The 13,993-nt window shown below is 46.7% G+C and overlaps 2 protein-coding genes across 2 annotated transcripts; both read left to right on the forward strand.

Annotated features, from left to right (window-relative positions):
* Positions 1–1,568, forward strand: LOC119961605 (gamma-crystallin S-1-like). Its single transcript, XM_038788902.1, has 3 exons — positions 1–64; positions 156–398; positions 1,218–1,568. The coding sequence occupies exons 1-3, from the start codon at positions 56–58 to the stop codon at positions 1,491–1,493; spliced, it is 528 nt and encodes a 175-aa protein (XP_038644830.1). The 5' UTR covers positions 1–55; the 3' UTR covers positions 1,494–1,568.
* Positions 1,569–11,085: 9,517 nt separating this feature from the next.
* Positions 11,086–13,943, forward strand: LOC119962293 (gamma-crystallin S-1-like). The gene is made up of 4 exons (XM_038790282.1): positions 11,086–11,114; positions 12,010–12,115; positions 12,215–12,457; positions 13,613–13,943. Exons 1-4 carry the CDS (start codon positions 11,086–11,088, stop codon positions 13,886–13,888), a joined length of 654 nt encoding a protein of 217 aa, XP_038646210.1. The 3' UTR covers positions 13,889–13,943.
* Positions 13,944–13,993: the final 50 nt, after the last annotated feature.

Consider the following 13,993-nt stretch of genomic DNA (forward strand, 5'->3'; position numbering starts at 1 on the left):
TCTGTGTGAAGTGGTGAAACATAGTCAGTTACTCAGCTAAACCACTGAGCTCAAAATGGGGAAGGCAAGGATAAATCAGTTCATGTATTGCATTGGAATTCTTATTACTGTGTTTGGAAAATTATTAATGAACAAATCTGTGACTTTTTCCACAGATTACCTTTTACGAGGACAGGAACTTCCAGGGTCGGCACTATGAGTGCAGCAGTGACTGTGCTGACCTGTCCCCTTACTTCAGCCGCTGTAACTCCGTCCGTGTTGAGAGTGACTGGTGGGTGATGTATGAGAAACCCAATTACATGGGATACCAGTATGTTCTGAGCAGGGGAGAATATCCTGACTACCAGCGCTGGATGGGATTCAATGACAACATCAGGTCATGTCGCTCCTACCCATACGTAAGTTGCTTTTGATTTTTATTTTGTATCCAAACTAAGACTTAGAAAATGATCAGTGTGCTCAACATTTGACTTTGTGCATATCAGCTCTGAAGAGCCATCAGCTGTTTTGACAGGTTTGATTGTAACTTTGGCCAGTGGTTGTTAACAGGTCGTGAATTGCCTGCCTATCAAACATCCAGCCTGACATGTTTTTCTGTCACCATTTAATTCTGTTAGCATCAGCCTTTGTAATTTTGTAACTGCTGTGGTTCCTAACTCAACTCTGGTTAAGTCTGAGTGTCACGTTGACAGCTTGTTGCAAAACGTAAGAATATCTGGGATATAATTGGATGTATTTATTTGTAATTAATCAGATTTTTAGAATTGAAAGTTAAATTGGCACGATGACAATGTAAAGCAATAAATTCATCTACAGAGAGACCAGACATGATTGGAAATATGGTGACAGACATGTGCGTACTCACTCCATTCACCTTATTGTAAATGTTTAATACTTTCTAGGAAAGAGAAAGCTGTTCCCACACAGAGAAACAGAGAAATAATCTGATCACAATAGGAAACAGAAATATATGCAGATTATTACTGATATTGATAAAACTCTGTCTGTGTGAACCAATTAAACTTCGATAGGAGCTGTTGCGTGTAACAAGTCTAAAAGATAATCAACCTATTAAATCAATGGTCATAATTATCTCAGCTTTGCTCTCATTGCTGATGTCATCATCTGGGCTCCATTATATTCCTTCCTTCACAATGTTTCTCTTTTTCTACGTATAGCAAATGTATATTAATAGTTTAATTTTATTTCTCTTACAGTACCGAGGTGGAAACTACAGAATGAAGATTTACGAGAGGCCTGACTTTGGAGGACAGATGATGGAATTTATGGATGACTGCCCATCTGTCTACGATCGTTTCCGTTACCGTGACATCCACTCCTGCCATGTGATGGACGGTTACTGGAACTTCTATGAACATCCCAACTACAGAGGCCGACAGTACTTCATGAGACCCGGTGAATACAAGAGATACAGTGACTGGGGCGGCTACAACTCAACTATCGGATCTTTCAGACGCATGAGGGATTTCTAATCTGTTACGGTTAAATGTGACCTTCTTTTCTGAAAAACTTGTCAACATAATAAAATACATTCTATTACATTGCCACTTTGTTTAAATCACTTATTTTTGGATGCTTGTTTAAATTGTCCAAACAAAGTGCTCTATCTGATGTTCACATCCAGAATATTTTATAAGTTATGAGGTTATCATTAAAGTGAGAAAATACAGAAGCAGAAAAATTGTGGGCAAGATCCTGTCAAAAATGTGAGGGCAGGTCAATCCTGCCATCCCTGTTGAGGTTGCTGAAGTTTGTATTTATGGGAACCACAGGCTCCTTCTCCCAGTTTGATTATTGTCCGATACGGAATGCCACTAGTGAGTCTGTAGGCTGGAAAACCGTGAACTTGTAAAAGATGTGGATCACACTCCCAGCACTTTCCCGTTCTGAAGTTTCTTGCGCACAGGAGTGGTGAAGGGGGGACAATACCAGAGGAGAGAAAACCATTAAGAATGTCCCACAAAATGGAAGCCAAAAAGGGAACTTTGTCATTAAATTTAGTCATACAAGGCTCAGGGGATCATCAGATGATGCTCAAAACAAAATGAACTTGAACTGGGCATGGGGGCACAGGAGAAAATCTAGAGAAAAAATGCAATAACAAGGCTAGTGCTCAGGAGATCTTCAGAGGATGTGGCTGGGTGGGTAGTCTACTGGAAGTATTACAGAGGCAGGCGTACAGAGAATAGTCCAAGAGATTGTGATTCATTCAATCAAACACACATTGGGAACTATATCCCATGACAGAAATATCTTAAGTGGTTTTACTTGAAGAAATCTATTTCAGTTATTAGCTGATGACTAATTCATATATTACAAAGAGTGAAGAGATTGCAAAAGTTTCTTTATAAATGAAAAATTCCTTCCTTCCTTCCTTTTTTCTTTTCTCTACTTTCCAATCTGCCATCTACCGCCATCCCTCAATTGATGAATAAGTACTTCTTCACCTTGAACAGTATTTAGAAGAGACATTGAGAATTGAAATGGCAAAGAATGCACTTTGGGTGGGAGTCTTCAAACCGTAGTAGCACCAGAGCAAGCTGACTGAGTGCTGACGAACATATCTCCAGTCTAAACTTGTGGCAGATGGTGAAAGAACTGACGTGAGGGTGAAACCACCTTGGCATCATCCTCACCGGCTTACCCATTCTAAGTGTATCTGTTCATGATAATATTCGTAAGTGTGGTCTCCGCACAGTCTTTGTGGAGATTGGGTCACATCTTCACATTGTGAATGCCCTCCATCATGTTGTGTGGCACGTAACTGTGCTTTTGGGATGGGCTCAGAATCAGCTCAAGATAGGCACTTGTGTGAGGTACTGTGGGCCATCAGCAGCAGGAGAAATGTATTTCACCACATATTCATACATGGAAACATACATAGAAAATAGAAGCAGGAGGAGGCCATTTTGCCCTTCCAGCTTGCTCCGACATTTATTATGACCCTGAATGATCACCAAGTTCAATACCCTAAGCCCACCTTCCCCCATATCCCTTGATCCTTTTAGCCCCAAGAGCTATATCTTTTTTTTTAAATTAGAGTACCCACTTCATTTTTTTTTCCAATTAAGGGGCAATTTAGTGTGTTCAATCCACCTACCTTGCACATCTTTGGGTTGTGGGGGTGAAACCCACGCAAACACGGGGAGGATGTGCAAACCCCACATGGACAGTGACCCAGAGCCGGGATCGAACCTGGGACCTCGGCGCCATGAGGCAACAGAGCTAACCCACTGCGTCACCATGCTGCCCCCAAGAGCTATATCTAATTCCGTCTTGACCTTACACAATCGGTGAAAACGCCGGAGCATTTAATCACGGCATTATCTGGCCCCTAGCTGCACAGGGGCCAGCACAGCACTGGAGCGCTTCATGCAGCTCCAGCTGCCAATATAGGTGCGTGAACGGCCGGAGCGAGTTCGCGCATGCGTGCCACGGCTGGCATGAGTTCGCGCATGCACGTGGGTTGCCGTCTCCGGAGGAACATAGGCCTCCATCGGGATAAGCCCGCCTGCTCAGCCAGAGTCTGCGGCGGCATGCCCAGTCCGGCAGGTCCTCAAATATCAGGCACTGTTGGTACACGCTAGGCCTCAGGCCTCCTTTGCAATTCCTCCTTCTGTTGGTCGGTCGTTTCTCCATCCTGGGCGGCGGCCTCCTGAAATGAAAAAAATGAAAATCTCTTATTGTCACAAGGAGGCTTCATAATGAAGTTACTGTGAAAAAGCCCTAGTCGCCACGTTCCGGCGCCTGCTCAGGGAGGCTGGTAGGGGAATTATGCTGCTGCCCTGCCTTGGTCTGCTTTCAAAGCCAGCGATTTAGCCGTGTGCTAAATCAGCCCTGCATTCCTCTGAGGCCGTCTCCGTTGCTGCACGCTCTGCTGCTGCATGCTCCGCTTTTGCTGCTTCCTCCTCCTCCAGCAGCGCAGCTCGTATCGCTGCAGGGCATCCTCCAGGGCTCCAGCGACTGGGAAGAAGGCCACCATTGATGGCTGAATTTCAATATCCATTGTCTGCATGGGGTGAAATGTTGACGTGTTAGCATGGTGCATACCCTCGTATCCAAACGTGTCCAATGGGCTACAAGGTGCCCCCGGGTGGCATTGCAGACTCTGCCCCTAGATGTCCCTTCCCCCATCTCCAAACCCCTGGCCCCTTCGGAGCCCGGCACCGTGGGGACTTTGCCCTGGCGCTCGTCCCTGCTGCCAGCAGTACCGTAGTCTGGCGCTGCGCTTGCCTGTGGTACGTTCTGCGGCCCCGGGCAGGGGCCGCTGTAGGGAGTACAGTGGCCATTGCTCTGGGGGGCCGCCTAATGCCCTGCCACCAGGTGGTGGCCGGTTGGGTGGGGGTGGTGGTGGTGGTATGGTGGAGGATGGGTTGTGGGCACGGTGGGCTGGAGGGTAGCAACTGGGAGGTGGGATCACCCATGCAGTGATACCCCACCATAGGGATGGTCAGTGGGATGCACAGCAAGGCTGCCTTGCAGGCTGCGGCAATAGAGGCCCATGGCTGGACACATTCCCAGTCCCGTGGGGGGTCACCCCGGCCACATGCTTCGTTCCCCCATCAACCTCCCCCCCCCCCCCCCCCCCCCCCCCACACCCCCGCACAGACAGGGCCGCCCCCCACACCACAGCCGCTCTCTGTCCTACTTCAGCCACAACACTGGCTTCATGAGTTTTAAAAGCACAAGTCAACCCCACTGTCAGGAATTAGGCCCATCAGAGACGGAGAATTGCGGAGGCCCCGGAGGATGCCGAGTCGAGCCCGCTAGTGATATCTAAACGGTGTTTACTGTATGTGTGTTCTGGAACGCATTAACACCGCTGTCGAGGCGACGGAGAAGGCGATTTGGCATGAAATCAGAACCGCTGCGATTTCAGCGTTGGAACCAATAGTTCTCCAAATCGCGTTTCCGATTTTGGTGTTGGCCGACAGAAAATCCCGCCGAATGTTTTCGCCTCAACTAATTTTTGTGGTAGTGAATTCCACAGATTCACCACTCTCTGGTTGTAGAAATTTCTCCTCACCTCAGTCGTAAAAGGTCGTATCCTCCAACCGTGATCTCTGGTTCTGGACTACCCCACCATCGGGAACATTCTTTCCGCATCTACCCTCTCTAAGGGCAGCACGGTAGCATTGTGGTTAGCACAATTGCTTCACAGCTCCAGGGTCCCATGTTCGATTCCCGGTTTGGGTCACTGTCTGTGCAGAGTCTGCACATCCTCCCCGTGTGTGCGTGGGTTTCCTCTGGGTGCTCCGGTTTCCTCCCACAGTCCAAAGATGTGCAGGTTAGGTGGATTGGCCATGCTAAATTGCCCTTAGTGTCCAAAATTGCCCTTAGTATTGGGTGGGATTACTGGGTTATGGGGATAGGGTGGAGGTGTGGACCTTGGGTAGGGTGCTCTTTCCAAGACCGGTGCAGACTTGATGGGCCGAATGGCCTCCTTCTGCACTGTAAATTCTATGATCTAATCCTGTTAGAATTTTAGAAGTTTCTATGAGATCTCTTTTCACTATTACAAACTCCAGTGAATATGTTCCTGACTCTACCAATTCCATCGTGCTGAGGCATCAACTTGGGCTCAGCGAAGCATGACGGACAGCATATCAGGATCAGCAATTTGTGCATGAAATGAAATGAAATGAAGTGAAAATCGCTTATTGTCACAAGTAGGCTTCAAATGAAGTTCCTGCGAAAAGCCCCCAGTCGCCACATTCCGGCGCCTGTTCGGGGAGGCTGGCATGGGAATTGAACCATGCTACTGGCCTGCCTTGGTCTGCTTTAAAAGCCTGCTCTTTAGCCCTGTGCTAAACCAGTCCCTGGCTTCATTATCTGAGGAGTCTCGAATGGTGCTGAACAAATGGTGCTGGCAGTCATCCGCAATCATCCCCACTTCTGACCCTATGATGGAAGGGAGGTCAATGATGAATCAGTTGAAGATGGTTGACTCTGGGACATTATCCAGGGGAACTACTGCACTGATGCCCTGGAACTGAGAGGATTAACCTCCAACCACCACAACCATATTCATTTGTGCGTACGGAGTATAGTGCTACGTCGCTAGTGAAGATATTTTGAAAGAACAACTCAATCCATAAGAGGGTCATTCAGGAGTCTGGTAACAGCGGGAAAGAAGCTGTTTCTGAATCTATTGGTGAATGATATTGTGACTGCAGTGTTGAGGGGTGTTGTTTCTTACAGTGCATACTCAGCAATGTTGTTAGGGTGTTGTTTGTTACAGTCCAGACTCAGTTTCATATTTTAACAAGTTCAGTTTACCTGAAGCCACATAGAAAAGAGATGCCAACCTGAGAAAGTACAAAATGGTACCACAAACATGTTAAGCAGCATAAGCAGCATGTCATAGACAGCACTAAGCAATCACAGAGACAGCACATCAAATCAAAACACTGCAGTCCTGCTGTGGTGAATGTATTACTGCTACCATTCACCATTGTATTGCCTAACATTGTATTGTATTATGTTGATGCCCTTATAGGTCCGCCTGTAGCTCCGCCCCCTCGGGAGAGGTATATAGATCTGCAGCCTGTAAGCGGCACTCAGTACAGAGCAGCCGCAGGCAGGCACAGATCTAGCGTATTAAAACCACTGTTCACTTCTACTCAGCATCTAGTGTGAATTGATGGTCGCATCACCTGCTAAATCTAGTTGTCAGTCGTGTCACATAATTAAACAACAGGAGGAGAAGGGTGTACAATTATCGCTATTCTGAATGATAGTGGCGCAAAATGAAGTGTTTGTAACAAACTTCAGTGTGAAATGCCAAGTGAATGATTCATGTCAGCCTCCCCAAAATCACAAATTAAATCTACTCACATAATATCAAGAAACAGCTGAGCACAATGAGCACAAAGACTACAGGCCCTGGTTGACTTGTGCTTCTGAACTACTCGTATCTCTAGCCTTGCTTTTCGTTGAAACCTACAAAGTGGAATTGACCCAACATTGTGGAAAATTGTCTATGTATGTTCTGTCCATAAGAAAGCAGGTCAAATCCAATCTGGCCAATTACCGCTCCGTCAGTTTACTCTCAATCATCAGTAAAGTAATAAAAGGTGTCATAGACTGCACTATCAAATTGTACTTACTCAGCAATAACCTGTTAACTGATGCTCGGTATGCATGCCACATGGCTACAGAATTAGACTAGAAGACTATAAGACATTGGAGCAGAAGTAGGCCACTCAGCCCATCGAGTCTGCTCCGCCATTCAATGAGATCATGGCTGATCTGATATAATCCTGAGCTCCACTTTCCCGCTTTACCCCCTGATAGGTTTCTCATCCCCATTCTCCTGCCTTCTCCCCGTAATCCCTGATCTCTTTATGAATCAAGAACCTAACTTATAGACCTGTCTGAAAGACAATCAGTGACTTGGGTCACAGCCTTCTGCCGCAATGAGTTCCACAGATTCACCACCCTCTGGCTGAAGAAATTCCTCCTCATTTCAGTTATAAAGGATAACTTCAATCTGAGGCTGTGTCCTCGGGCTTTAGTCTTTCCTACCAGTGGAAACATCCTCTCCATGTCCACTCTATCTAGGCCTCTCAGTATTCGTAAGTTTCAATGAAATCCCTCTGCACTACGAGTATGGACCAGAGTCCTCAGTCGTTCCTCATATGAAAAGCTCTTAATTTCTGGATCATGCTTGGGAACCTCCTTTGGACTCCCTTCAAGGCCAGCACATCGGTGCTCAAAATAGCTCACAATATGTGCAAACAACCGCGCAACCCCAAACAAACCTTTGTTTGCAGAAAACTATCCAGCCTTCAGAACATCAACCACGATACTTCACAACCCTGCCATGGCAATCTCTGCAAAACGCGCCAGATTATCGACAGGGGTACAACCATTACACGTGAGAATACCACCCACCAGTTACGCGGTACATACTCGTGCGACTCGGCCAACGTTGTCTACCTCATACGCTGCAGGAAAGGATGTCCCGAAGCGTGGTACATTGGCGAGACCATGCAGACGCTGTGACAACGGATGAACGAACATCGCACGACAATAGCCAGGCAGGAATGTTTCCTTCCGGGCAGCATGGTGGCACAGTGGTTAGCATTGCTGCCTCACGGCGCTGAGGACCCGGGTTCGAATCCCGGCCCTGGGTCATTGTCCATGTGGGGTTTGCACTTTCTCCCTGTGTTTGCGTGGGTTTCACCCCCACAACCCAAAAAATATGCTGGATAGGTGGATTGGCCACGCTAAATTGCCCCTTAAATTGGAAAAAATAATTATCTAATCTAAATTTTTTTTTAAAAAGGAATGTTTCCTTCCTGTTGGGGAACACTTCAGCAGTCAAGGGCATTCAGCCTCTGATCTCCGAGTAAGCATTCTCCAAGGCGGCCTACAGGATGCGTGACAATGCAAAATCGCTGAGCAGAAACTTATAGCCAAGTTTTGCACACATGAGTACGGCCTCAGCCGGGATCTGGGATTCATGTCGCATTACATTCATCCGCCACCATCTGGCCTGGGCTTGCAAAATCCTACCAACTTCCCTGCTTGTGACAATTCACACCTCTATAACCTGGGGTTACCCCTCTCTCTGAATCTGTAAAGACTTAATTACCTGCCTTCTTCCCCAACGTCCCAACACCAAATGGTGCAGGACTACAGCGGCCGGCGCGGAGGAAAGTAGGCCCCCAGCCAGAGAGGCCGGCCCGCCGATTGGTGGGCCCCGATCGCGGGCCAGGCGCCTGCGAAGGCCCCCCCCTGGGATCGGAGACCGCCCCCCCTCCCCCGCACAGGCCGCCCCCGGACCCTTCAACGCTGAGGTCCCACCGGCTCAGAGGATGTTAGAACGGCGCCGGCGAGACTCGGATTGTTTTGTAATGGCCGCTTGGCCATCCAGGCCGGAGAATCAGCACGCTGGCCAGGCCGGCGAGTCAGCGCATACCCCGACAACGCCGAGCCGACCATGGCGGCGCCGATGGCGTTGATTCTTCGCTATGCAGAGAATTGCGTCCCGGCGCCGGGGCGGAGCGGCGAGATTCACACGGCGCTGCGCCGATTCTTCGACCCAGTGGGGCGTCGGAGAATTCCGGCCACAATCTTCAGTTCAGTTTGGGGATTCAGTTTAATTAAGAAACACTGACAGTATAAAGAATGTGTTGACAAGAGCTCCAAACTGTGATACATACGATTCTTCATTTTCAACTCAGTGTTGTCAGAAACCCACCTGATGGGAACACAGACGATCTGGGGCGTGATTCTCCCATCTGACGGCAGAGTGTTGACGCCATCGTAAAAACTGGAGAGTTTAACGACGGCTTCATGGGACTGCTAAGTATAGCGAATCCTCTGCCCTCCAGGGGACCAGCACGGCACTGGAGCGACTCACGCCACTCCAGCTGCCGATACTGCGGGTCTGCGCATGCACGGTACCTTCCTTCTCTCTGCCAGTCCCGACGCAACATGGCGTAAGGCTGCAGGGGGCGGCGCGGAGCAAAAGAGGCCCCACCAGGAGAGGCCAGCCCACCGATCGGTAAGCCCCGATTGCGGGTCAGGCCACGGTGGAGGCCCCCCCCCCCCAACCCCCGGAGTTGAACCCCCCCCCCCTACCAGGCTGCCCCCAACAGGATGGATGCTGAGGGCCCGGCAGGTAAGGCCAGATGTGAACGGCACCGGTGGGACTCGGGCATTTTTGGGCGGCCACTCGACCCATCCCGGGCGGAGAATTGCCGGGGGCGACCGTGTCGAGCGGCCCCCGCCCGGCGCCGCGCCGACCACGCCGGCGCCAATGGCACCGGCTCTCCGTTCACCGGAGAATCGGTAGGCCGGTGTTGGGGCTTTGTCGCACAAATCGCGCCCAACCCAGCGATTCTCCGAACCGGCGGGGGCTGAGAGAATCCTGCCCCTGTTTTCTCCATATAATGTGGCAATAGATTCTGCCGGCAGCTGCCCAAATGTCTCCTCATACTTTGTCCTTTTCGACTAAAGACTGAAGGAAGCATGGGGCATTCATAGCAGCAGTCCATGGCACCTTAGTAATCTGTAGCTCCAAATTAGAACATAGAACATACAGTGCAGAAGGAGGCCATTCGGCCCATCAAGTCTGCACTGACCCAAATTAAGCCTTCACTTCCACCCTATCCCCGTAACCTAATAACCTCTCCTAACCGTTTTTGGACACTAAGGGCAATTTACCATGTCCAATCCACCTAACCTGCATGTCTTTGGACTGTGGGAGGAAACCGGAGCACCCGGAGGGAACCCACGCACACACGTGGAGAACGTGCTGACTCCTCACAGACAGTGACCCAGCGGGGAATCGAACCTGGGACCCTGGCGCTGTGAAGCCACAGTGCTATCCACTTGTGCTACTGTGCTGCCCAAATTCCTGCAGTTTTCTTCCACTTAAACACATGTGGAAAAGATATGTCCCTTCAGCCAAATTTCCAGCAATCCTTCTTCTCTGCATATCTGACCTTCTTAGAAAGTTTTCTCCTTGCCTGCACTCCCCAGCTAATCTGACAATTACAGGTTGATCTAGTGACACTACTTCAGGTGTATTAAGTCCCCTGCTCATTCAATGTCATGAGATGGAGTCTGATTTTATTTCTGAGTAACTTTCACGCTTACCTTTATATAAGAAAAAGAAATTACTGTATCTGATGTATCAAACAGTGCATCAATTTCTCTGTTGCTCTGGGGATTTTTCCCATTCTGGATCCATAGGAAATCCATAGATTAATCTGAATTTTAACACCCCATGATCTCAAAGAACCGAATGCTCCATTTGGAAGTTGATTTTTCCACTCCTTGTGGAAACCCAGTTTACTGTTCTAATCCAAAGTAAATTTAACTTCAGCTTTCCATTCTCTCCATCTCACAGTATACCTTTGATTTAAATGCAAGGGTCCTTCAAAGGGCGTGGAAATGATTTCCAGTATTTAATTTTGATTTGATTTATTATTGTCACAGGTATTAGTATACAATGAAAAGTATTGTTTCTTGCATGCTGTACAAACAATGCATACCGTACATAGGGAAGGAAAGAGAGACTGCAGAATATAATGTTACAGTTATAGCAAGATGTCGAGAAAAGATCAACTTAACACGAGGTAGGTGCATTCAAAAGTCTGATGGCAGTAGGGAAGAACCTGTTCTTGAGTATGGATCCAGGAATGGGGTATTTCAGTTCTAAGGATAGGTGAGAAAAAAATTAGGGTTGTTATCCTTGGAGCAAAGGAGCTTTAAGCAGAATCAATCAAGGAGTTTGAAAGAAAGTTGGGAGGGTACTTGAAGGAAATAAACCTGCAGGTTCCGGGGATCAAGTGGGGGAGTGGAGCTGAATGGATTGCTCATAGAGAGCCAGACCGACTGAATGGACAGAAAAATCTCCTCCTGTGTCCAATGTGAGTTTATACTATGCACCAATCCAAATATAACTGAATGACTCCAAGCACTTTGTGACAATTATTATCATTTCATATTACAAAATGAATATTTCAAATATTATCAAATATTATCATTAGCAGCAAAAAAGGACACTGATTAAAATATGGAACCCAGTATGGACTATAATCCGGTCTAATAAATGCCACGACAACACTGTGGTAATTGCACCTAATAAAGTTCATACGTTTTGGTCACAATGTGCAATATGAATACACAGACACTTATACATCAACCCATTGACGTGGGTTGTACCAGTTTAAGAGTCGATTTCAGACCTCAGTCATCAAACTGAAGTATTGGGAACATAACTGGTTGAATGTGAAATGACAACTGTTTGGGAATTTCGGTAGTTGTACGATACCCAGAATACCCAGAACACAATGGATTCCAATGAATTGTTGCCTTCTCCACACAACAATTAAAATGACATTGAGGCAAAAGACATTCACTGATGCAGAGGTGCTTTAAAATGGTTTTCTTTACAATGAGTGTATGTGACATGTGTTTTGCTGCCTTTGTGCTGAGTTCAAACTATTGCAATCATTAAAATAACAAAAGTACAGTCCAGGGAGGCAATTCTGTCCAACATATAAATACCAAGCTGTGTGAAGTGGTGAAACACAGTCAGTTACTCAGCTCGAACTCTGAGCTCAAAATGGGAAAGGCAAGTATAAATCGGAGTTTATATATTGAATTGGAATTCTTCATTAAGTATTCCCTACTCTGAGAAATTATTGATTTACAAACCTGTTTCTTTCCACAGATTATCTTTTACGAGGACAGGAACTTCCAGGGTCGGCACTATGAGTGCAGCAGTGACTGTGCTGACCTGTCCTCTTACTTCAGCCGCTGTAACTCCATCCGTGTTGACAGTGACTGGTGGGTGATGTATGAGAAACCCAATTACATGGGATACCAGTATGTTCTGAGCAGGGGAGAATATCCTGACTACCAGCGTTGGATGGGATTCAATGACAGCATCGGTTCATGTCGCACCTACCCATATGTAAGTCGCTTTTTTGTGATTCTCCCCAAATGGATATCAGGAAAATGATCAGTGTGCTCAACATTTGACTTTGTGCACATTAGCCCTGAAGAGTCATCAGCTGTTTTGGCAGGACTGATTTTAACTTTGGTTGGTGGTGGTTAACAGGTAGTTAATTGCGTGCTTCTCAAACATCCAGCCTGATTTACCAATCCACTGACATGTCTTTCTGACACTGCCTGAAGTTAGCATGAGCCCTTGGAAGTTTGCAGTTGTTGTTAAAGTGGACGAGTTTATCGTTAAATCAGCAGTAGTGCAAACTGGAAAGTTAGTACTGGGTGTCATGTCGACAACCTATTGCAACATGCAAGAATATTTGGGATATATTGGATACATTTATTTGTAATTAATCAGAGAACTGAAATCCACATTGATGCATTGACATTGCCGAAAATAATAAGGCCAGCTGCAGATAGACTGAGACATGATTGGCAACAATGTGGTGACAGACATATGCCTACTCACTCTATCTTATTGTAAATGTTTAATACTTTCTAGGAAAGAGAAAGTTGTTCCCACACAGAGAAACAGAGAAACAAGCCGATCTCAATAGGAAACAGAAATATATACAGATTATTACTGATATTGATAAACCTCTGTCTGTGTGCACCAACTAATATCAGCCCTGTGCACTCTTACACACACATCGCTGATTAACTGTTTAAAATTAGATAGGAGCTGCTTGTTGGTAACAAGTCTAAAAGATAATCAACCTCTTGAATCGATGTTAGTAAATTACCTCAGCTTTGTTCTCATTGTTGATGTCATCATCAGGGCTCCATTAAAATCCTTCCTTTACAATGTTTCTCTTTCTCTACATATGCAAAATCATAGAATGTGGTGGTAGGGGTTAGCTCAGACAGGTGTGGTGGAGACTGATGCCAATGGTGTGTGTTCGATCCCTGTGATAGTCGATGAAGGGTTGGCCCCTTGCCTTGCCCCATATTTGCAGTGGGGTGGCATTCCTCAAACTATATAGTCGTTTGTCTCACTCCCTCTTTCTCTAATAGACAGATGCCCACAGCCTCTTATGACCACTAACTCATTACCTAACAGTACATCTATCAAATCTGTATTTGTAGTTTCATCAGTAATACCATCACATTTCTATTATAGCACCAAGGAGATTCCTACAGAATGAAGATTTACGAGAGACCTGACTTTGGAGGACAGATGATGGAATTCATGGATGACTGTCCATCTGTCTACGATCGTTTCCGTTACCGTGACATCCACTCCTGCCATGTGATGGACGGTTACTGGAACTTCTATGAACATCCCAACTACAGAGGCCGACAGTACTTCATGAAACCCGGTGAATACAGGAGATACAGCGACTGGGGTGCCTCTTGCTCAACTATTGGATCTTTCAGGCGAATGAGAAATTTCTAGTCTGTCACTGTAAAAGATTTGTCAGCATAATAAAATCCCTTCTATTACACTGCCATCTGATTTAATTCACTTATTTTTACTTCAGAGCGATTGTGCAAAACAGTC

This window comes from Scyliorhinus canicula, chromosome 2 (genome assembly GCF_902713615.1).
Source record: "Scyliorhinus canicula chromosome 2, sScyCan1.1, whole genome shotgun sequence".
NCBI lineage: Eukaryota > Metazoa > Chordata > Chondrichthyes > Carcharhiniformes > Scyliorhinidae > Scyliorhinus > Scyliorhinus canicula.